Source organism: Mesocricetus auratus, unplaced genomic scaffold (assembly GCF_017639785.1).
Source record: "Mesocricetus auratus isolate SY011 unplaced genomic scaffold, BCM_Maur_2.0 Super-Scaffold_100676, whole genome shotgun sequence".
In the NCBI taxonomy this organism is placed as follows: Eukaryota; Metazoa; Chordata; class Mammalia; order Rodentia; family Cricetidae; genus Mesocricetus; species Mesocricetus auratus.
The window spans coordinates 109,484,902-109,508,357 of record NW_024429266.1 but is presented as its reverse complement, the minus strand read 5'-3'; the positions used below and the strand labels follow the sequence as shown (position 1 = coordinate 109,508,357).

The 23,456-nt window shown below is 51.3% G+C and overlaps 1 protein-coding gene across 5 annotated transcripts in view; it reads right to left on the bottom strand.

Moving 5' to 3' along the window:
- Positions 1-6,484: 6,484 nt before the first annotated feature.
- Dpp6 (dipeptidyl peptidase like 6) overlaps positions 6,485-23,456 on the bottom strand; it is an 890,647-nt gene continuing 873,675 nt past the window's right edge. For all 5 annotated transcript variants that reach the window (XM_013123747.3, XM_013123748.3, XM_005084206.4 and 2 more), the window contains exons 21-26: positions 17,401-17,455; positions 13,518-13,629; positions 11,647-11,705; positions 10,926-10,998; positions 10,757-10,830; positions 6,485-8,350 (exon numbers count right to left, since the gene is read on the bottom strand). In XM_013123747.3, coding sequence (XP_012979201.1) covers positions 8,204-8,350; positions 10,757-10,830; positions 10,926-10,998; positions 11,647-11,705; positions 13,518-13,629; positions 17,401-17,455 — 520 coding nt within the window. In that variant the 3' untranslated portion in view covers positions 6,485-8,203. The remainder of the gene's footprint in view (positions 8,351-10,756; positions 10,831-10,925; positions 10,999-11,646; positions 11,706-13,517; positions 13,630-17,400; positions 17,456-23,456) is intronic.

The window sequence follows — 23,456 nt, the reverse complement described above, 5'->3', positions numbered from 1 at the left end:
AGAGCTTTACATCCTGATCTACAGGCAGAAGGCAGAGAGAGACACAGAGAGACAGATACTGGTCCTGGTGTGGGCTTCAGAAACCTCAAAGCCCCCCAGTGGCACACCTACTCCAACAAGACCACACCTCCTAAGCCTTCCAAAACAGTTCAGCCGGGGACTAAGCATCCAAATATCTGAGCCTATGGGAGCCATTTTCATCCAGAGTATCACAGCTACTATGTGGGTGTGGGGAACTGAACTCATATCTTCTGTAAGTGCAGTGAGGGCTCTTATGCGCTGAGCCCCCTCTCTAGCCCAGCCATCAGGTTTGGATTATCATCTGCCAAGGAGGAACTTGGTTCCGATATTTGAAAAAGATCTCATTTTGCCCTGGGCCTTCAGCAGGATTATGTGGCTCTACCTTTCTGTCGGACCCAGCCGCAGGCTATGCGGGACACCATGAGTATCCATCCCGTGTCAGGACAGTCTCTAGCTGGTCTGCATGGAGGCCGGGTCTCCAGGGCCTTGGCTCAAGGAAGGAGGGAGGGAATAGGTTGGAACACTGGAGGTCTAGGATGTGGCGGCATGACCTGTGGGGGGGGGAGCTGGGCAGGATGGGTCAGTGACTCTTCCACAGTTGTGACCTTATGGTTGCAGACATCAAGAGTCCACAGCAGGAGCTGTGCCGTGCAGGGCAGCTGGGGATCTGGCCTGGAGCTTGGTTCAGAAGACCTCTAGGAGGGCAAGGTGGCCAGTGCAGGTAGGAGGTGACACTCCGGGCCTTAGGCAGCTCCTTGACCCTGGAATGATGGGAAACTTCTCTGGATGCTTCTCCTGCCCCCACTTTGCCATCAGCCTCTCTGCTTCCCAGATGCTCAGACACCGTTTCTTACTGAGTCTCCATGTTACCCCGGGCAACCATCAAGATGGAGAGCGTGGTCAGATTTCCTCATGAAGATGAGACAGATGCTCAAGCATGGGACTGCAACCCAGGGCGGGGAGGCCCGATTCACCACCTACGGACACTTCACCTTAAGTCCCTGTTATGATGCTGGGCCTTCTCAGTGGGGTTCCACTAGGGCAGGCATCACAGAGGGTTTAGCCAGGAGGCTCACAGGGGTGAAGCAGTGATTCTGAGCAGACCACAGCCTTCCAGACCCTGGCAGGCTGTCTGGTCATCCTGTGTGGGTGGTTTTGTTTGCTTGTTTAGCATGTGTGCATAATCAGAGGATAACTTTTGGGAGTCCGTTCTCTCCTGTCACCGTGTGGGTCCAGGAGATCAAACTCAGGCCATCAGGCATGGCAGCAGGTGTCTTTACCTGCTGGGCCATCTCACTGGCTCTAGAAAGGGTTGTTTTCTTTCTGGAAGGCACTTTGTACCAATGAGCAAACTCCAGGGCAGATGCCCAGCAGGGTCCATGTGCCATGCCAGTCTGGAGGCTTGGGCCCATACACCACTCACTTTCAAGAACTCGGGCCCACTGTCTGCTGAGTGTGTGCACTCAGCTGGTTGTCTGTCCACCCCCCCCCAAAGACCGGGGGTGGTGTCAGAGATGGGACATGCGGCGGGACTTTTCTTGGCACACAGTGGGGCAGCTCTGCCCACTGTAAGAACTGGTGGAGGTTCAGCTGACTGTCCTCTAGGCCCTGAGGGTGACAGTAGTGGTCTGCAGGGGTATGCCATCCTCCTTGTGTCTCCACAGGGATTGCTCCGTCTCCGTGTGGCTGGTTCCCTGTTCCGTGTGGTTGTTTTGGAGCCACAAGCATTAGCTGGAGTCTGTACTCAGGACAGTGATGGGTAACCATGGTGGCTACGCCATGGGCTTAGTGGAATGGATGTGTTACTTATGGCTTTTCCTGCTTCTGGCTGAGGGTAAGACAGACACAGGTGGAGCACAGCGGTTAGTTTGCCGTGGTCACTCTGTGGCAGTCATGTGTGACACTGTTTCTGGGGCCCATGAGAATTCAGTCTGGCTGGAGAAATACCAGTTAGCAAGAGGGACACATCACAGCCAGCTGAGCTATAGCATGTCAGGGTAGGCGACCTTGGGAGTTCATGGCTTGACTTTACACTGAAGATACAGACGGTGGTGCCTGGCGGCCATGCCTCTGGCTCCGTGGCTGCCAGCAGCTGTCGGATCAGCACCAGAGCTGTGAGATTCCATTATCTGATATGGAGCGGGCCCTGCCTGCCATTAAGATATGTTTAGCCATTTTATAAAACTGAGTGTCAAGGCCTTTGCTAGCTTGTGTGTCTCTGCCTGACACAGGAGAAACTGCCTGCAACTGAGGGGTGAGCCAGGGCCACAGGGCACAGAACAGCCTACAGGCAACCATAGAATTTTCCCCACTGACCCCCGGAGGCAGTGCTCCATACACATGGAAGATCCCCAGTAACTGAGACCTCTGGTGTCTTGGTGTCAAGGGAATCCCTGGATCCCATGAAGTGGCTCAGACATGGCTTCCTGCACTGGAGACTCAAAATGAGTGTCAGGGTTGGAGTAAACTGCTGTGCAAGTGTGGTCCTGACACTTGCTGGATTTGTCATCTAGTGTGAGTGTCAGACATCTGACATCCCCACATGTCTCCAGCTGGAGGTCTCTTATGACTGCATCAAGCTGGTACCAGGGACTACAGCCTTTCCCAGTGCCATGGACTTGGGGAACCTGTGTTCAAGTTCACTCCTGTGTCTGTGTGTCTCTTACCACCAGGGACTCAAGACTGTGGGGATGTCCTTACAAGATGGCAGCTCAGTTATCCGGATTAACAAGAGCCAGGTGAAGAGGGAGGAGGCAAGGGAAGGAAGGGGGAAGCCACATGCCCACGGGAGCTGTGGAGCCTCTTGCCTTCTCTGAACACTGCATCACATGGTCACACTCTCAGTGTGGTAAGTCCCCTCACAGCATGTGAGCTTTGCAGGGTCCCCGGAAAACTTCTTGGGGGCTGGCATTAGGGATTCCATCTAATGCCTTAGTTCAGTGGCTGAGCCAGTGGTGTGTGTGTGTGTGTGTGTGTGTGACTCCAGACTTTCTGGGGGCAGCAGGAAGAGGGCTGGGTCTAGGAGGCAGCACAGCCATGCTGAGATGGCCAGAGTGACCCCTTCAGCAGCAATGCCAGGCCTGGACCTCCTGGACCCCAGCATTCTTGCTTGCTGTGAATGTCACACCCATGCCACCTGGGTGAGTCCACCGGAATGGTCCGTGCCGGCCCTTGAGGTGAGAGGGAGCTGTTGAGATAAGAGGTTGTGGTGAATGTCCTTGAGAGGCTTCAACTGGCCAGGATCTTTTCCTGCCTCCGTCTTGGCTTCCTCCTCATCCTGACAACGCAGGACTTCTTGGACTCTCTGCTGTCACCCCTTTCCCAAGTGCTTTCACCGCCCACCCGACCTCAGTCTTGGCTCAAACATTGTCTTTTTGGGAGTTCCCTGCCGGCACCTATCCCCCCTCATGCTTTCGTTTTTAGTTTGTAGAAGTCTGTCTGCTCTGCTGTAAGCCTGCTCCTTAACTCTTGTAGGCCGCCAGCCGCAGACTCTGTTTCTTAGGCCGCCATGTACCTACGCTGGGAACAACATCCTGTGCACTTGGTCACGGTACAGATAGTTGTGGCTTAGGAAGCTGGGGTCCCATCTGGCCCAGTCCCCGGGTCTCAGCCTCCCAGCAGGTGCTTCAGGAGATGGCAGCAGGATGCCCACAGGAGGCATGATGACCAGTGACACTCAGATGACACGGGACTCCACGCCCAACCTTGCCCTGGCTTGGAGTATTATAATTTCTGCTTCCCAGTTGGAGACAACCTCAATGTTTCTAAATAATTTATCTAAGCCCCATCACCTACAAGGCAGCCAGAGCCAGAACAGCAGTCTCCTTCATGTTACTGTAGTCTGGTTTTAGAAGTTTTCTTCCTGTTGACTTGGGAGTTCCTTTTCTGGCTTCCGTTCCCTCAGCAACTCTCCAGGCCTTAGCACATCTTCCAGGGCTTGCCCCAACAGCAAACAAGAAACATTTGACCTTTTGAGCCGGAAAGTGAGACGTCCTCCAGGCCACAGTGCCTGCCTGTGGTACCCGCCCCCTTGAGGAACTGTCTCTGACACAGACTCCACCTACCTGTTCCTGCCCCTGCCCCTGTCAGTCTTTAGGTAGTCCAGAAGGCAGCTCCAGGTTAATGGGGTAGTCTGAGTGGCCTCTGCCTTCTTTCGGACTCATTCACAGCAGGAAGGGGGGGGGCGAAACGATGTGAGTTCTTTGGTTTTACCTTGTTTCTCTGAGAGTGACCACCCCCCATGCACCTGTGTCCAGCATCTTAGCACTGGTATGGGCATAAGAAGTAGTTCAGGGTCTCCTGTGAGGAGCTTAGGGATCATGAGCACTCTGTCTGTGAATGTCCATGACTCTAGTGCTGTCTCCATCCTACCTGGCTAGAGCAGGGGCTTGGCTTCTGTGGCTGACGTGAGCATAGTTGATGCCTTTAACTCTGCAACTAATCTCCACAGAGCGGCCACCAGAGTCCCCTGTGCGCCCTTCTCCCCTCCCCTCTCCTCTGCTTCTCCCCTCCCCTCTTCCCTTTCCTCCTATCCTGTTTCTTCTCTTCTCTCCTTAAATTCACTAATTTTTTTTTATCTGTGTAGGTGTCTTGCCTGCATATGTGTATGTGAACCATGTGCATGCCTGGTGCCCACGGAGGCCAGAACAGGGGGTGAGAGCCCCTAGAACTGGAGTGACAGACGGTTGTGACCTGCCATGTGGGTGCTGGGAATAAAAGCCTGGTCTTCCATTAGAATGGCCAGTGATAGTAATCACGGGAACTATCTTTCCCGCCCCTCTTCTCCTTCTCCTCTTCCTCCTCTCCTACCCCTCCTCTCCTCTTTTTTGGGTACAGGGTCTTGTGTGGCCTTGAGCTTGTTATGTACCTAAGAACAGTCTTGAACTGCATTCTCATGATTCCATGTGCAGAGATGTCAGGTATGAGTCGCCATGCTCAGCCTAATGCTATATGGGTTTTACTTGATGTATTTAGGGCTCTCCATGCATCAGCTTTGGAGGCCAATGAGTATTTCAAACATGTTTTGCTGAAGACACTATACAATTTGGTTTCTGGACACAGGGGTGGGAGCTTTTTATTTTCTTCAGTTTTTCAAGACAGGGTTTCTCTGTGTTACAGCTCTGACTGTCCTAAAACACACTCTGTAGACCAGGCTGTCCTTGAACTCACAGAGATCCGCCTGCCCTGCCTCTTGAGTGTTGGGATTAAAGCTGAGCTCCACCACCGCTGGACCAGAGCTTCCTCCTTGGTGGGTAGCTGTTTACAGTGCCAGAATGCTGACGACTAGAGGAGAAAACTCATCAGTATTCTTCCCCAGCTGGGACCATTGCTAACATCCTGCCAGGGAAGATGTGCCCTCTAGTATAGCAGTGGCATGATGGTTAACAGGGATGACCACCGTGTTCTGACTGAATGTGAGCTGGCTTCCCTGGAGGAGGAATTCGTGTACTATAAACCTGGTCAAGAGCTGCCTGGGAAGGGCAGAGGAGGCCCTGGTGGGAAGGGCAGGGGCCCTAGTGGGAAGCTGCTGCTGGTGTTTACCTAGTGGATATGCTGAGCGCCTCAAACTGCCTTCTAAGTATTTATGATTATACCCATAATTCAGTGCCCTGTTTCGGGTAGAGGTGGTTTTTTTCCTTTTTGCAGAGGGCGTCATTTGCAGTGGGTGTCATAAAGGCCAAAGTACTGAGAGTAAGAGATCATCCTGTTTATCTTTAAATGGGACCCCTGTGTGTCATCCACTCTCAGGTATGGGAACATCACTTAGATGGAAAGGAAGACTGTAAGAGCCAGAGGATGGGGGAGGAGTGCTGTGACAATCGGATGTTTACACTTAGGAACTCACAGCAGTTGTGGTTGCCTGCACACGATTGGGCCCATCAACCGTCTATCATAGATGTGGGCGGGGCATATGAAGTCCCACCCTCCCTGAGGTGCTACTGATATTTCACGTGGCTGAAGGAGAAGGAAACATTTTCTTCAGTGGTGTAGTTACTGGTATGTTGCCCATAACCCTTCACCCATGGTCATGCAAACACCCCCTAGTCAAATTCACGAAAGTAGAAGGGGCTGTTTGAGAAAAGCAAGGGTTCAGAAACAGTGAGAGAGGGCAAGAAAGGGCATTGGGGTGAATGCGAACAACATGCACTATATATATGTATGGAAACGTCACACGAGCCATTACGGTGCACGATGCATGCTAATAGGTAAATGTAAGCTCCACTCTGCATTAACAGAACAGAACATGGGCATGGTGGTGCACACATTTAATGCCAGCTTTGGGAACAGAAGCAAGTGGCTCTCTGAGCTCAAGAACAGCTTGGTGAGTTCTAGGCCTGCCAGGGCTACATTGTGTGAGACACCCCCCCCCCACTCCAAAGAAAGAAAACAAAAGCCATGGCTCGAAGCCTTGCTCACGTTCTAATGGGAGCCAGTGGAGGAAAGTAAGAAAAAACAACCTGAGTGGTAAAATAATGTTTTATTCCATGGATGACAAACGCTACCATGCCACATCCCCGTGGCCCTCCGACAAATTCTTGCAGCCAGAGCTGGCTCCCCATTTCAGATCTCCTGGGCTTTGCTGTCAGCCAAGCCTGTTGAAGTAGTGAAAACACAGTCTGTCTGTCTGTCTGTCTGTCTGTCAGCATGAGGTTCCTTCTCACCGATCAAAACCCCAGGATGCAACTTTCCCAACATACCTAACAAGAACCAACCACCGCTCCAAGCTCGTGTGGACAGAACCAAAGCCCCCAAACATAAAAAAAAAAAAAATCAACACAGACACATCTCTGAGGACAGGGTTTCAGGATACCCCAGCAGGAGTGGAAACTGGGGTGGTCAGTACTGACACACAGGTTGTCAACAATCCTGAAAGGAAATGATGGCAATTGATAGACTTCAAACTAGCATTTCTGGAGAGGCCAGATCAGCCGGAAAGATGTCTGCATGCAAGCTCAACACAAGATTAGCGCCGTGGAGGGGGACTGCACAACGCCAGACACGCGTTTCTTGCTTTATATACAGTGAAATGAAATATACACGGGTGACAGTGGTCACGCATCTGGTCAGTAAGTAGTGGTATCTTACAGGGCTACTGAGATGGGGCGGGGCTCACTGACATCACTGTCAAAGCAGGAGGGTGGAGCCAGCCCTGGGGCTGGTGATGACGTGGTGGTGGTCGGCTTGCTCAGCGTACCTAAGAGTGGAGCCAACATTCTGTCTTGTGATTTTTAACCAAATGTCACCTGAAAAGACAGGACAACTGATCGAGCGGGAGAAGAGTAGTACTTTTAAGGACACATGTGATGGATGGTGGGCCCACAGGCAAGTCCTAGTGCCACTCAGGGAAGGAGGTTTTACTGATGAACTTTTAGTGGGGGGCTGCTGTGTGCTCTGTGTCCTCGGCCAATACCTCCACCAAGTCTAACAGAGACAGCAGATGTTCCAGAGTGATCTCTTTATCCAAACTGGTACAACATGGAAAGCCTCGCAAAGCAACAAAAGACAGAAAGAAAGAATACTCAGAAAGGGGACAGTCTGGGGACAGAGACAGTGGGGTGTCCAGTTAAACCATAGAAAAATACAAAGTAATTCTACAAGGTTAACCACGGGCAGAGCTATAGTCTTACTTTGTACATAAACGACCTGTTTTCTGGGTGCAGGTAGGGAAGTGGGGGCTCTTCTAACCACGGAGAGGGGCCAGGCATGTATGAACACTGCCGAGACAACCATGCTGTCCCGTTCCCACGGCGCAGCTCTGTCAGACAGGAAGCCAGACAGGACTCACAGTTGAGAACACGAATGCAGTGTGTGAATGCAGATGGTGGGTCTCAATGTGACAGCGAAGCTTGGACTTAAGGGCCGGTTTTCTTGGGCTCAAAGTGTGCCCTCACTGTCACCTGTCCTTTGCTTTGTCCCCTTGGGGGAGGGACGTGGGATGTGCCAGTCACTGGGGGCCAGGAGGAGGCGGTGCTGCTGAGGCGGGGTTGTTCCAGACTATGCAGCGGGCGACTTGTTTCCGCCTGGAGCTTGCTGCCCCCACCAAATGGCCTTCCGTATCGAGACACATGCTATGGACGCCTCCACTTCCACTGCCCTTGGAGAGAGGGTGGTGGCAGGGAGGGCTCCTCAGTTGCATATTGTTGTAAAAAGAGCCATGTCTGTGCTTAGGTCTCAAGCATGGTTAGTCCTCCTCCTCGTCCTCTTTTGCTGTGGCTGCCGGTAGCTTGTCCTGGATCCTGAAACACTCCACAAAGAAGTTGATGATGGATCGGTACAGATGTTGCTTGAGCGCCACGCTGTGGAAGTAGTGGCTTTCATCCGGGTATATCTGTCAAGGGAGAGGAACGAGGCAGTTCACCTGCTTTTAGAGGGACTTCTGGAGGGATGGAGGATAAGCAGTATGAGAAAGCCAAGCTCTGCACTGAATTCTAGCTGCAGGATGGGTTTCCTAGGCACCGGAGCCCCAGCATCAGCACCCTTTCCTCCGGGGAATCTGCTTCTGCCCCAGGGCTCCTGCAGGCCCAGCAGGTCATGGACACTGACCAGTCTCCCCGAACTCTCCTCCCTTGGCATCTGTCTTCCCCTTCCTCACCAAGGGCAGTGGATGCAGCAAAGACTGGCTGAGATGGAAAACACCCCACTTAGCAGACTTTCTGACAGAGCTACTTGTCCTGCTTTGCAACCTGGGTACACACTCAAGAGGAGGGGGGAGGGCGAGGGAGGGCAAGGGTGAGGGATGGGAGTGGTGAGGGAGAGGCAGGGGAGGGGAAAGGGAAAGAGGAGAGGGAGAGGGAGGGAGGGAGGGGAGAGGGATGGAAGAGGGTGAGGGTGAAGGAGGGCCAGGGGTGAAGGAGGGGGAGGGAGACTGAGAAGGAGAGGGAGGGTGTGGGAGGGGAAGGGGGAGGGAGGGGAAGGGGGAGGGAGGGAGAGGGAAGGGAGGGGAGAGAGGCAGAGGGGAGAGAGGCAGATAGAGAGACAGAGAGGGATTGAGGAGGGAGAGGGAGGGAGAGGGGCAGAGGGAATGAGGGGGAAGAGAGGGAGGGAGGGGGATGAGAAAGGGAGGGAGAGACTTTTGGCTGAGTGGTTCTCAGGATGGGAAGAGCCCAGGCGGCCTCCTCCCTCAACTCTCACCTGCTGGCTTGGTGTGCACCCACTCAGCTGGGTCTTGGTTCCAGGTTATGAGGGAAGGAAAACTGAATAGAGTCTGGCTTTTTTTTTTTTTTTTGGAAGAACTAGAAATTACAATACCAGAAGGCAGCAGGGCAGGCTCGTGACAAGGGGGGGCTGATACCCAGGCATGTCAGGTAGGGGTTCTTTAGTGTTGGCTGGTGCAATCATACAACCAGTCCTCCAGGGACACTGTGCTGGTCCTGCATGCACACAGCACTGGAAGCCAAGTGTGATCTGAAATCTCACTCTTTCTTTATCTGAGCCCAATCTCATTCTAAATCCTGTATCCTTTCCATGCCTTTGTGGGTAGCATTTATCTCTATTTTTTAATGGTGCCATTATCCTGGAATGTGTAAGAAGGCAGTAAAGTAGCATGCCTCCTCTCTTTTTTTAAACTTTTTTTTTTTTTTGGTTTTTCGAGACAGGGTTTCTCTGTGGCTTTGGAGGCTGTCCTGGAACTAGCTCTTGTAGACCAGGCTGGCCTCGAACTCACAGAGATCCGCCTGCCTCTGCCTCCCGAGTGCTGGGATTAAAGGCGTGAGCCTCCACCGCCCGGCCAGGATGATGCCTCCTCCCTTGCCTTGTTCCCTCTCCCTGTACTCTCCCCTGGAGCTTGCCGTGACAGCAAACTCTTGCGTGTCTGTGAAGGCATTTGCTGTGCTGGCATGCATGGCCCTAGGTGAGTCCTTTCCTAGACACAGGTGCCATGATGTGTGTACAGTATACTTAGCAAATCCAGAGTGTACCACACTCTGGGATGTAATGTAACCAAGCCCTTCAGCTCATTCAACAACTCTCAGGAAAAGCCACTTCCTTATTCAACCCACATACATGGCTGCCACAGGTCTTTGGATGCTGAGTGCAGAGGCAGATGGTGGTCAAAACAAGATACACTCAGCCGGGCGGTGGTGGCACACGCCTTTAATCCCAGCACTCGGGAGGCAGAGGTAGGCGGATCTCTGTGAGTTCGAGGCCAGCCTGGTCTACAAGAGTGAGTTCCAGGACAGCCTCCAAAACAATACAGAGAAACCCTGTCTCGAAAAACCAAACAAACAAAAAACAAGATATACTCTCTCTGAGGGAGACAGGGTACCTGTTTGCCCCTGAAGTTGAAAAGACAATGAGGTTATAATCATTTTATCGAAGGAGCCAGAGCGCAAGAAGGAAGTGAGAGAAGTTTCCAGCATCATTCTTGTGTGTTGCTGGGAAGAGGTAGGAGTGAATACTGATGAAGACCATGGGTTTGGGTTCTGGGATGGGCAGTGCTTGATCACAGCCACAGAGGATAGGGGTGCTTGGGGAGCGCAGAGAGAGTCAGAAAGAGAAGACTCGGGACTCACCTATGCTGGGACACCAGCCCTCCCCACACCTACAGCACACTGCCAGTCTGCGGTGCTGGCTTGGCCATCACTGCTTAGAGGAGGGCTGTGGGCCGGGCGGGGTGGAGTGGTGGTGGCTTGGATGCAGATCTGAGCTGCTATCAGTTGAAGAGGACTGGCACTGTCTGGGTGGACCCCACTCAGTCCTGTCCCCATGACAACGCCTAGCAGGCAGCATTCCATACCTGTAAGCTGTAATTGGCCTTTCCCTTGATCAGCTGTGTGATGAGCTCAGCTGTGTGCTGGAAATGGATTTTTTCTGTAGAAGACAACAGAAATGATTGCCAGAACTCACATCACCACCCAGGGGAGCTTCAGCACAAGGGAGCCGGGGGGAGGGGGCTCTGATCTCACCGTCAGCCGTGGCATGGATGATCAGGAACTGCTGGTCCTCCAGCGCTGACACGCGGTGTGCCAGCTTGGTCATCTGCATGTGCGGGGCAAGGGGACAGGGTTAGCTGTGGGGCATGGTCAGGGAGCAGATGGGGGGTGGGGACATTGACGGGAGGGGTCAAAGGAAGTACAGAGCAATGCCAGGCCCCTGGAGAGCTGGGTTGCCTGTGTCGTGGGAAAACAATTCCCGTAGAGAGGGGGAAAGGAGAGAGAAATCGAAGGGGGCTCTTCGAGAACAGGTGGCCTTAGAGACCCATCATGCCAGCCATCATGTCTGCCCATGTCCTGACCACAGGGCTCTGGCCTTCTGCCTGTGCCGATGGCATGCTGTGTACCACACTCAGAGATAACTGGATGGCGGGAGGTAGTAAGAGACAGTTCACCCTCCCAAAGGGGAGCTGACCTTGATGTAGGGAGCGGGGACCCCACAACCCGAAGCACCCTGGGCTTTCTCATCTCTCTCACTCATTAAAGCCAACCATGAGAACCGATGAGCTTACAGAGGCTACATCAATCCAGCGCAGTGCAGTGCGTGCTGTGGGGGGGGGGGTGATCCCAAGGTGTTGATGCTAGAGAGGCCCAGGCCCTCGGAAGGGGGAGTGGGCGGGAGGAAGGGGAAGAGCAGATGGATCAGTTTCACCTGGCTCCCCGTCTTGCCAAATAGCAGCTGTGCCAAACGTACCTCATATGCTCTGTTGTCGAGTCCATGGAGGCCAAGGTACCGCTCGGAAAATGCAGAGGCTGGACAGAGGCAAAGCAAAGGGGTTATCCCTGGTCCCCAAGAGCTCCAGCGGAGCAAAGTCCAGATGGAAGGGACGAGCCTGCAGGGTGGGGCTGCCTCCCTGCTACTTGCATGGTCAATGCCAGGCTTTTCACTTTGTTTTTTGAGAGAAGGTCTCACTATGTAGTTTTAGCAGATCTGGAAACTGCATGTATAAGCCAGGATGGCCTCATATTCACAGAAATCCACCTCCTTCTGCCTCCCAAATACTGGGATTAAAAGTCTGCACCATCATAGTGGACTTAAAATTTTGGGATTTCAAAGCTGTCTTCTAATCTCTTACATCATGGCATGGGGTCAAACAGTGTGTGTGTGTGTATGTGTATGTATAGGGGGGTGAGATGCTTAAATGTGTCATCCCTATCAGATTTCTCTAATCAGCTTAGGTCCTGGTTTTGCACATGACCTGATATGTGCCAGGTTACACACATGCTCCCACAGCATTGTTCTGCCAGGACAATCAGGGATGAGGACTCACTTCGATATCACAGGGCTTCTGGGGATCCTTTGTGAGTTGATGGGCAATGGAAGGGACTCTGTGGTTTGTTAAGATATAGTGGGCTGGGCAGCTCGGCAGGACAGGGCCTGCCTGCATGCATGAAGTCCTGGGTCCTATACCCAGCACTGAAAAAAAGGAGGGTGTGTGTGTGTGTGTGTGTGTGTGTGTGTGTGTGTGTGTGTTGGGGGTTGGTCTAATTTTTGCATATTTGAACCACACAAATTTGGAATAGCATGAAGACTTTAAGAAATTAAATTCTCATTGAACTTGAAGAATTCAACACACTACACATATATTCCTTTGGGAAGGCTATTCTGGACTTGAAGCAGGAACATCTTATGGACAGGTCAATGACGTTTGTATTAGAGCTGTGAGGACCTGGTCATGAGCCCCTCAGAGGCTGCTGGACCAGTGTCCCACCCAGCTCGGGTCTGCTGCGTGGGGCCCACAATGTGCTAAGGAGGGGTACGCGGACTTCAGGAGGGGCACAGGGAGGAGGCAGCTTCCACGCACTGCAGCAGACTTAAGACAAGAAGGCCCCTGATTCTTGGTGTCACTTAATATGGGGTCCCCTGGGGCTCACAGCCTGGTGCCCTGGAACACTAAACAGAATGTGTGTCCTCAGAGCCACTTAAGACTGTGTTGAGTATCACTAAAGCCATGTATTGCCAGAGAGGACAGTTCAGGGCTTGGGACTCTAAATGCATAGGTCAGGGACCACGTCCACTAGGGCAGGTGGTTCTCTCTCACCTTAGGTGATCTCAGGTCTGTTTGGACCCCACTAGCCATGCTCACAGCCCATCCCCCACTTCTAGTCCTGCTCATGGGAAGTTTCAGTCTGCACAGAGAAGTGTGGCCGGGTGCCACCTGTGGGTCTGGATGGGGGCAGGCAGGAGACGCTCTCCCTGGAGTAGTGATATCCTTGTTACCACCAGTGCTGTCTGTGTGTAACTACTCACCCCTCCTCCCCCTCCTGTACCTGCCCAGCACACACATTCCTGCAGCAGCAGAAAGATTCCCAGGCATTGCTACCTGCTTCCTCTCCACTCGTGGGACAGGGTTTCCTGAAGTCATTACTGTGGAGCTGTAATTGGAGAGTGATTGCTGCCCGTTGGTGGCCTGACCCACCTTCACTCTACATGATGACCAGAGGCTTCCCTTCTGCCCCGGGGGTCACTATCCACTGAGGGTGCTTGCTGTTGGGCACAGAGGTGCTGAATGGAAAGGTGGGTTATGCTGCCAGCTCAACCCTGGGTCTCATCAAAGCCATTACCGTAGAGTTTGAAGTCTGTTATTGGAGAGAGTGCTGAGCCACAGGTGAAGGTCTGCCCTTGATTTTCTCCCTTGGCTGGGAGGATGTAAGTGCTCAGGTAACCACCATAATCCTAGGAGACATAAGAGGGAAGGAAAAGAGGCAAGGGGCGAGGTCACTACCCACAATGCAGTGGGAAACTAGCCTCGACCCATTAGACCAGCCCCTAATGTGTATGTGTTCATGTAGGTTTTCAAAGATCTGAACTTTAAATGTCCTTGTTGTGCAATAGATGAGACACTAAACACTTTCCTGGTTCCATGTTGTGTGACACAGATCCAGTGTCCAGAGACCTGGGGTAAGTGTGCTAGTGATCACAGAGGTCACATCCTCTGCTAGGATGGTGACAGAGGAAGGCTGGTGTCCAGCTGGTGTTCAGCATTCCAGCCCAGCCTCCCTTCCACTTCCTTACCTATGGACAGTGCCTATCCCCGGAAGCTGAACCGGAGTCCAGTGACGCAGGGTGGAGAACAGGCCTGCCGGGCTTCAGGAAACCCTTATGTGTGTCCTGCAGGGTGAGGGTGAGCACTTAGATCCCGTGCGACCTGACTGCTGGGCATGGGGAACTCCACATGGGTCTCCTAGCTGGAGTTGTACCCCATCACTGTCTGGCACCTTCCAAGCGTTAGAGACTGCCGAGAACAGTCAAGGAAGTGGGACAGATGTGTTACTCTCCTGAGTACAAATGGCCAGAGAACTAGAGATCAGTGGAGGCTGCAGAAGGCTTGTGTGAGTGAGTGGGTGTATTAGAGAGAGAGAGAGAGAGAGAGAGAGAGAGAGAGAGAGAGAGAGGAAAGAGAGGGGAAAGAGAGGCGAACATTTGTGAGCACCTGTATATATGTGGCCATATAAGCAAAGGAACATAAGAACATGCAAGCATGTGTGCTTATATGTGTGGACACACATCTGAAAATACAGTTGTATGCATACGAATGATATTGTGTCTGTGTACTTACGTGAACACGTGAGCTCACATGTGTATGTGTGAATGCATGTGTATGAATGTGTAAATGTTGATGTGGTATAAACATGTATGTGTCAGAGTGTATGTGAACATGTAGCTGTATGAATGTGTACGTATGTGCGTGCGCGTATGCAAACCTAGGTGTGCTGATCCTGGCAACGTGGGGTGTGGAGAACCCCACAACTGATGAAGCCTGGGTGACAACCACATCATGCCAAGCTCCCCACTGGTGTGACAGTGTGTCTAGTTTGTTATATTGTAGTAGTGTTTCTTATTGTAGGCAGAGCAGAAGAATCTTGTCACGGTCTTTAATTGACAATGAAAATATTTCAATTTTCTTTTACCCTTCCTTCCTTCTTTCCTTCCTTCCTCCATTTCCCATTTCCTCCTCGTCTTCCTTGTCCTCCTGCAGACAGGACCTTACTAGTTAGCACAGGCTGGCCTTGAACTCCCACCCTCCGTATCTTTGTGCTGGGGTTATAGGTGTACACCGAGGCACTCGGCACATTTTCTAGGAAGCAATATTTTTTGCCAGTGGACTCTACATGTCCCTGTAAACATTTTTTTCCTAGTGGGCCTTCAGGTTTTAAATGAGAGGCTAGTCACACTTTGTACGGTGGCCTGCAGTCTCTCTGCCAGAGCTCACAGGACATAGTTCACAGATGTCCCCTTGTGTGTTTGGAGCATATACCGCAGCACAGGTCTCCCTTGTCCCGAGCTCCCTCATTGTGGGAGGAAGGGACACCTGGAGCCAGGCCGCACACAGAATCACATGTCTCATGAAACAAGAGGAAAGGTCACAGAATGCCTAAGTCCTGAAAGAACTGATGGCACCTGGGGCCGCTGAGATGTCTCACTCGGTAAAGGCACTTCCTGCTATGCCTGAAAACCTGAGTTCCATCCTTGGGATCAACCTGGTGGAGGGAAAGGAGCTACTTTCACAAACGCTCCCCTCATCCCCTTAGGCATGCTATAACTCTAGTGAACACCTGTATGCACACACACACACACACACACACACACACACACACACACACACACACAGAGAGACAGAGAGAGAGAGACAGAGAGAGACAGAGAGAGACAGAGAGAGAGAAAGTGTAATAATACTAAGAAAGAAATGACGGCCCATGCTGGGCACCCTGGGAGAGAAGGGAAGTGGGGAACCCGAGTTGGAGGCTCACAAAACCCCTGTTTAAGATACTTTTGAACAAAGCAAAACAAAACCCAAACAGGTCTGTGCTACGAAGCAAAGTGTGGAGACCCCACTCAGCAGACCAGGAAAGGCAAGCAACCCAAGCTACTGCTTGCCTGACTCTAGCAGTGGGGGGGATCAATGCCATCTGAAGGTGCACGGTCCCTCCTCACATGGCACACTTGACTGCCTGTGTAGCCCAGCTAGCCACACTCTGATAAAGTCCACTGACAACTGGATGACCCTGGGCCTGCTGTGGCCAGAGAGAGTGACATGGTCCCAGTGGGCGGTATTGCCTGAGGTGAAGGAAGAGGGTCAGGCTAACTTGGCTTCCAGATGGACACATTGATGTATGTTTGGGGAGAGTGGAGTTAACGAAGCCTCAGGCTCTGTCCCCCTTACTTGTGCCACAGGGGCACTGGGACGTCAGGGAGGTGAAGGTTAAGGGGTGTGGTGAGTATTGACTCCCAGTTAAGTTTCTCAGTGGTCTAGCTGGCCCTGGGCTGCTCACAGGGAGGAGTGTCTAGAACAAGCCTCCGTGCTATCCCGAGGCTCTGTTCTGCCTCTGAGCCAAGAGGAGAGCCCACTGGAGGCTCTCCCTGTGGCCTCGCCGCTACAGGTGCTCAGGTGAACTGAAATTAGGTGAAGTAGTGACTCCGCAGGCTCATGTAGCTGTGCTCTGGGAGACCATGGGACCTTTTGGACATGGGCCTAGCTGGCTGGCATTGATGGGGGACATGAACACCCTCTTTAAATAAGAAAGGATTTTGGGGTCCTAGCTCAGTTGTTAAACTATAAGGCCACAGTCCCTCTGCTTCCTCTGCTTTTTGACCCCTTTCCCAGAGAGATGTGACACAAAAATTCCACTGCCATGGCTGCCATGCCTTCCTCATCATGGAGCTAGGAGCCAAAATGAACCCTTTCCCACTCAAGTTGCTTTTAGAGAGGTATTAGTTGAGAGTCGTGAACAAAAGCAGACTCTGTTCTGCCTGTCTCTGGGGTCTCCCACATGATACAGCAGGCCCCCAGTGTCTTTTCTGGAACTGATGGGGGCGGGGCTCTTCTGAAGGGGTGGGGCTTCCACAGGAGGAAAGAGGTGCACAGCCTTGAGCTCTTGGCTTTCTTGAGAGTAAAGGGTCTCCAGGCTAGGTTGTATGAAGAGGGGAGGGTGGCCTATTCTGCCATACAAGTGACCCTTGGAGACCTAACTCTTATCCCTGGGCCTCCACGGCAGTCCATATGGGCCAGCCGAGGCTATGCCATGGGCTGCCAGGTGGAAACTGCTCTGGTTTCACCACAGGGAACCCACAACCTTCCCTCCATGTGAGCAAATAAATGTGGGGAGTAGTGTGGTTGTGCATTGGAGGATACCCACACCCTGGTTCCTGCTCCCTCCTGTCCTGGAGTGCCCACCAGAACTCACCAGACTCTGCAAGGGGAGAAACGAGGAGCTCAGTGGAGTTCTCTGATAAGGGCCTGGCCTGCTTTCTCTCCTTCTAGGTCATGGGACAAAGGCCAAAGATAAGCCCTCCCCACAAAGCTGCAGTCACTAAGGTCTTACTCCTTTCTCTCCCTTCCCCCAAGGCCACAGGGGACCTCAGTGGCTCAGAAGGAAGATGAGGGTGGTGAGTCAGGATTCTGCACTCCAGGACCCAGAAGCCACGGCAGAAGCCAGCATGACTCACCTTCCCAAATACAGCCACCCGTGTCTTGTCAATGTACTGCTCCTTCAGCATGGTCCTGCAGGCAGAGGGAAGAGGGGCGTGAGAGTTACCTGGGTCTGCTCTATAGCCTGTAGCCCACAGTCATGCTGATGGGCCATAGCATGCATGAAGAACATCTGTAAACTAGATTCTAAATGCAGTTGCTTAAGGCTTTTGTTTATTAATTTCGTACTCACTGTGTTTACCTTCTAAATGCAAAGCACCCTGGTGAGGCCTCTGGTGACTCAACCTTGGAAGCAGCAGGGAGCCCCAGAGGCCCCGCCCCTTTTGTCCTACCCTGGCAATGCCTACCACCTTGCCTTCTGTAGCAAGGTGCTGGTTTATGTGACCTTCCTCACAGGGGATTTTATTTACTTTTTCATTTAAATTAGAAACAATTTTATTTTACATATCATCCCAGTTCCCTCTCCCTCCCATTCTCCCATGTTCCCCACCGACCCCCATCCCATCCCTCTTCTGCTCCATAGAAAGGGTGAGGCCTTCCATGGGGGATCAGCAAAGTCTGTCGCATCATTTGGGATAGGGTCTAGGCCCTCTCCTGTGTTTCTAGGCTAAGAGAGTATCCCTCTATGGGGAATGAGCTCCCAATGTCCATTTGTTCCACTAGCAGAGACCCCATAGACTGCCCAGGCCTCCTAACTGACATCCACGTTCAGGGGCCTAGGTCTGTTCTATGCTGGTTTCTGAGCTGTAGTCTGGGGTCCATGATCTCCCTCTTGTTCAAGTCAGCCTGATCTTGATCTCTTTGCTCATCACCCCTCCCTCTCTGCAACTGGATTCCAGGAGTTTGGCTCAGTGCTTAGCAGTGGGTCTCTGCTTCTGCTTCCATCAGCTACAGGATGAAGACTCTAGGATGGCATATAAGGTGGTCATCAATCTCATTATAGGGGAAGGACATTTAAGGTAGCCTCTTCACTATTGCTTAGAATCTTAGTTGGGGGTCATCCTTGTATATCTCTGGATATTTCCCTAGTGGCAGATTTCTCTTTAAACCTATAATGGCTAACTCTATTATGGTATCTCTTTTCTTGCTCTCCTCTATTCTTCCCCCGACTCAATCTTCCTGCTCCCTCATGTCCTCCTCTCCCCTCCTCTTCTCCCCTTCTCTTTCTCCTAACTCCCTCTTCCCTCCCCCTAGCTCCCAATTTGCTCAGGAGATCTTGTCTACAGGGGACTTTATATCCACCAGGAGGGCTCCAGGTATATGAGCAGGTAGAAGACCTTCAGAGTTAGGGAGGTTCAGGGACTTAGTCGTACAGCTATTCCTGGGCTCTTGTGTGTGAGTGCCTGTGGTTGAGAATGACACCACTGATTGTTTTCTAGAGCACATTTGCTGTTGTTTTTGATTAGCCGTTGGGGGCTCACTCCTTGTTTATAGAGAATGAATGAAAACAGCCTTCAGCTCTTTGTCCCCAAGTGCTGAAGGAATGGCTCCAGGGACCACATGCTCACATGTTGAGTCTGATGGGCTCCTGATCTTTCTTCTGGGTTCTCCATAACAGGGAGGAGACACTGAGTCTCAGTGGGATGAGTTAAGTCAGAAGGAATGAAGTAAGAACAGGAGAAGACAGAGAAGGAGACTAGGCAGCAGGGAAAGAGGCCAGGACAGTTCTCCAACAATGGTTCCTGGGAGTCCCACTCCAACCCTAGCCTGTTTAGATGCTGCCTCATTTTCCCTAGGAAGTCTGCCTTGCACAGTTGGGGTACAGGCAGCCTCCTCCTTACAGACAGAAGCCGTGTTTGTCACTATCCTTCCTCTGACAGGAATTATCTTACAGCCAGAATCAGGGCCACCTGGTTTTCTGGAAAGCTTGTTTGCTGTGTGATGTTACAGCTTGCTGTCTGTGATGCAGTTTGCTGTCTGGTGATGCAGTTTGCTGTCTTATGATGCAGTTTGCTGTCTTGTGATGCAGTTTGCTGTCTGGTGATGCAGTTTGCTGTCTGTGATGCAGTTTGCTGTCTTGTGATGCAGTTTGCTGTCTTATGATGCAGTTTGCTGTCTGGTGATGCAGTTTGCTGTCTGTGATGCAGTTTGCTGTCTGGTGATGCAGTTTGCTGTCTTATGATGCAGTTTGCTGTCTTGTGATGCAGTTTGCTGTCTTGTGATGCAGTTTGCTGTCTTGTGATGCAGTTTGCTGTCTGTGATGCAGTTTGCTGTCTGTGATGCAGTTTGCTGTCTTATGATGCAGCTTGCTGTCTGGTGATGCAGTTTGCTGTCTTATGATGCAGTTTGCTGTCTGGTGATGCAGTTTGCTGTCTGTGATGCAGTTTGCTGTCTTGTGATGCAGTTTGCTGTCTTATGATGCAGTTTGCTGTCTGGTGATGCAGTTTGCTGTCTGGTGATGCAGTTTGCTGTCTTATGATGCAGTTTGCTGTCTTGTGATGCAGTTTGCTGTCTTGTGATGCAGTTTGCTGTCTGGTGATGCAGTTTGCTGTCTGTGATGCAGTTTGCTGTCTGGTGATGCAGTTTGCTGTCTTATGATGCAGCTTGCTGTCTTATGATGCAGTTTGCTGTCTGGTGATGCAGCTTGATGTCTGATGATGCAGTTTGCTGTCTTATGATGCAGTTTGCTGTCTGGTGATGCAGTTTGCTGTCTTATGATGCAGTTTGCTGTCTGTGATGCAGTTTGCTGTCTGGTGATGCAGTTTGCTGTCTGTGATGCAGTTTGCTGTCTTGTGATGCAGTTTGCTGTCTTATGATGCAGGTTGCTGTCTGGTGATGCAGTTTGCTGTCTGTGATGCAGTTTGCTGTCTGGTGATGCAGTTTGCTGTCTTATGATGCAGTTTGCTGTCTTGTGATGCAGTTTGCTGTCTTGTGATGCAGTTTGCTGTCTGGTGATGCAGTTTGCTGTCTGTGATGCAGTTTGCTGTCTGTGATGCAGTTTGCTGTCTTATGATGCAGCTTGCTGTCTTATGATGCAGTTTGCTGTCTGGTGATGCAGCTTGATGTCTTGTGATGCAGTTTGCTGTCTGTGATGCAGTTTGCTGTCTGATGATGCAGCTTGCTGTCTGATGATGCGGTTTGCTGTCTGGTGATGCAGTTTGCTGTCTGATGATGCAGTTTGCTGTCTTGTGATGCAGTTTGCTGTCTGGTGATGCAGTTTGCTGTCTTGTGATGCAGTTTGCTGTCTGTGATGCAGTTTGCTGTCTGGTGATGCAGTTTGCTGTCTGGTGATGCAGTTTGCTGTCTGGTGATGCAGCTTGCTGTCTTGTGATGCTGCTTGATGTCTGGTGATGCAGCTTGCTGTCTGGTGATGCAGTTTGCTGTCTTATGATGCAGTTTGCTGTCTTACGATGCAGCTTGCTGTCTGGTGATGCAGTTTGCTGTCTTATGATGCAGTTTGCTGTCTTATGATGCAGTTTGCTGTCTGATGATGCAGCTTGCTGTCTGATGATGCGGTTTGCTGTCTGGTGATGCAGTTTGCTGTCTGGTGATGCAGTTTGCTGTCTGTGATGCAGTTTGCTGTCTGATGATGCAGTTTGCTGTCTTGTGATGCAGTTTGCTGTCTTGTGATGCAGTTTGCTGTCTGGTGATGCAGTTTGCTGTCTGTGATGCAGTTTGCTGTCTGTGATGCAGTTTGCTGTCTGGTGATGCAGTTTGCTGTCTGGTGATGCAGTTTGCTGTCTGGTGATGCAGTTTGCTGTCTTATGATGCAGTTTGCTGTCTTATGATGCAGCTTGCTGTCTGGTGATGCAGTTTGCTGTCTGGTGATGCAGTTTGCTGTCTGGTGATGCAGTTTGCTGTCTGGTGATGCAGTTTGCTGTCTGTGATGCAGTTTGCTGTCTGATGATGCAGTTTGCTGTCTTGTGATGCAGTTTGCTGTCTTGTGATGCAGTTTGCTGTCTGGTGATGCAGTTTGCTGTCTGTGATGCAGTTTGCTGTCTGTGATGCAGTTTGCTGTCTTATGATGCAGCTTGCTGTCTTATGATGCAGTTTGCTGTCTGGTGATGCAGCTTGATGTCTGATGATGCGGTTTGCTGTCTGATGATGCAGCTTGCTGTCTGATGATGCGGTTTGCTGTCTGGTGATGCAGTTTGCTGTCTGGTGATGCAGTTTGCTGTCTGTGATGCAGTTTGCTGTCTGATGATGCAGTTTGCTGTCTTGTGATGCAGTTTGCTGTCTTGTGATGCAGTTTGCTGTCTTGTGATGCAGTTTGCTGTCTTGTGATGCAGTTTGCTGTCTGTGATGCAGTTTGCTGTCTGGTGATGCAGTTTGCTGTCTGGTGATGCAGCTTGCTGTCTTGTGATGCTGCTTGATGTCTGGTGATGCAGCTTGCTGTCTGGTGATGCAGTTTGCTGTCTGGTGATGCAGTTTGCTGTCTTATGATGCAGTTTGCTGTCTTATGATGCAGCTTGCTGTCTGGTGATGCAGCTTGATGTCTGGTGATGCAGCTTGATGTCTGATGATGCGGTTTGCTGTCTGATGATGCAGCTTGCTGTCTGATGATGCGGTTTGCTGTCTGGTGATGCGGTTTGCTGTCTGGTGATGCAGTTTGCTGTCTGTGATGCAGTTTGCTGTCTGATGATGCAGTTTGCTGTCTTGTGATGCAGTTTGCTGTCTTATGATGCAGTTTGCTGTCTTGTGATGCAGTTTGCTGTCTGTGATGCAGTTTGCTGTCTGGTGATGCAGTTTGCTGTCTGGTGATGCAGCTTGCTGTCTTGTGATGCTGCTTGATGTCTGGTGATGCAGCTTGCTGTCTGGTGATGCAGTTTGCTGTCTGGTGATGCAGTTTGCTGTCTTATGATGCAGTTTGCTGTCTTATGATGCAGCTTGCTGTCTGGTGATGCAGTTTGCTGTCTTATGATGCAGCTTGCTGTCTGGTGATGCAGTTTGCTGTCTTGTGATGCAGTTTGCTGTCTGGTGATGCAGTTTGCTGTCTGTGATGCAGTTTGCTGTCTTATGATGCAGTTTGCTGTCTTATGATGCAGCTTGCTGTCTTATGATGCAGTTTGCTGTCTGGTGATGCAGCTTGATGTCTGATGATGCGGTTTGCTGTCTGATGATGCGGCTTGCTGTCTGATGATGCGGTTTGCTGTCTGGTGATGCGGTTTGCTGTCTGGTGATGCAGTTTGCTGTCTGTGATGCAGTTTGCTGTCTGATGATGCAGTTTGCTGTCTTGTGATGCAGTTTGCTGTCTTGTGATGCAGTTTGCTGTCTTATGATGCAGTTTGCTGTCTTGTGATGCAGTTTGCTGTCTGTGATGCAGTTTGCTGTCTGGTGATGCAGTTTGCTGTCTGGTGATGCAGCTTGCTGTCTTGTGATGCTGCTTGATGTCTGGTGATGCAGCTTGCTGTCTGGTGATGCAGTTTGCTGTCTGGTGATGCAGCTTGCTGTCTTGTGATGCTGCTTGATGTCTGGTGATGCAGCTTGCTGTCTGGTGATGCAGTTTGCTGTCTGGTGATGCAGTTTGCTGTCTGGTGATGCAGTTTGCTGTCTTATGATGCAGCTTGCTGTCTGGTGATGCAGCTTGATGTCTGGTGATGCAGCTTGATGTCTGATGATGCGGTTTGCTGTCTGATGATGCAGCTTGCTGTCTGATGATGCGGTTTGCTGTCTGGTGATGCAGTTTGCTGTCTGGTGATGCAGTTTGCTGTCTGTGATGCAGTTTGCTGTCTGATGATGCAGTTTGCTGTCTTGTGATGCAGTTTGCTGTCTTATGATGCAGTTTGCTGTCTTGTGATGCAGTTTGCTGTCTGTGATGCAGTTTGCTGTCTGGTGATGCAGTTTGCTGTCTGGTGATGCAGCTTGCTGTCTTGTGATGCTGCTTGATGTCTGGTGATGCAGCTTGCTGTCTGGTGATGCAGTTTGCTGTCTGGTGATGCAGTTTGCTGTCTTATGATGCAGTTTGCTGTCTTATGATGCAGCTTGCTGTCTGGTGATGCAGTTTGCTGTCTTATGATGCAGTTTGCTGTCTTATGATGCAGTTTGCTGTCTGATGATGCAGCTTGCTGTCTGATGATGCGGTTTGCTGTCTTGTGATTCACAGCCTTGCAACCATTCTTGGCTATTTCTTGCT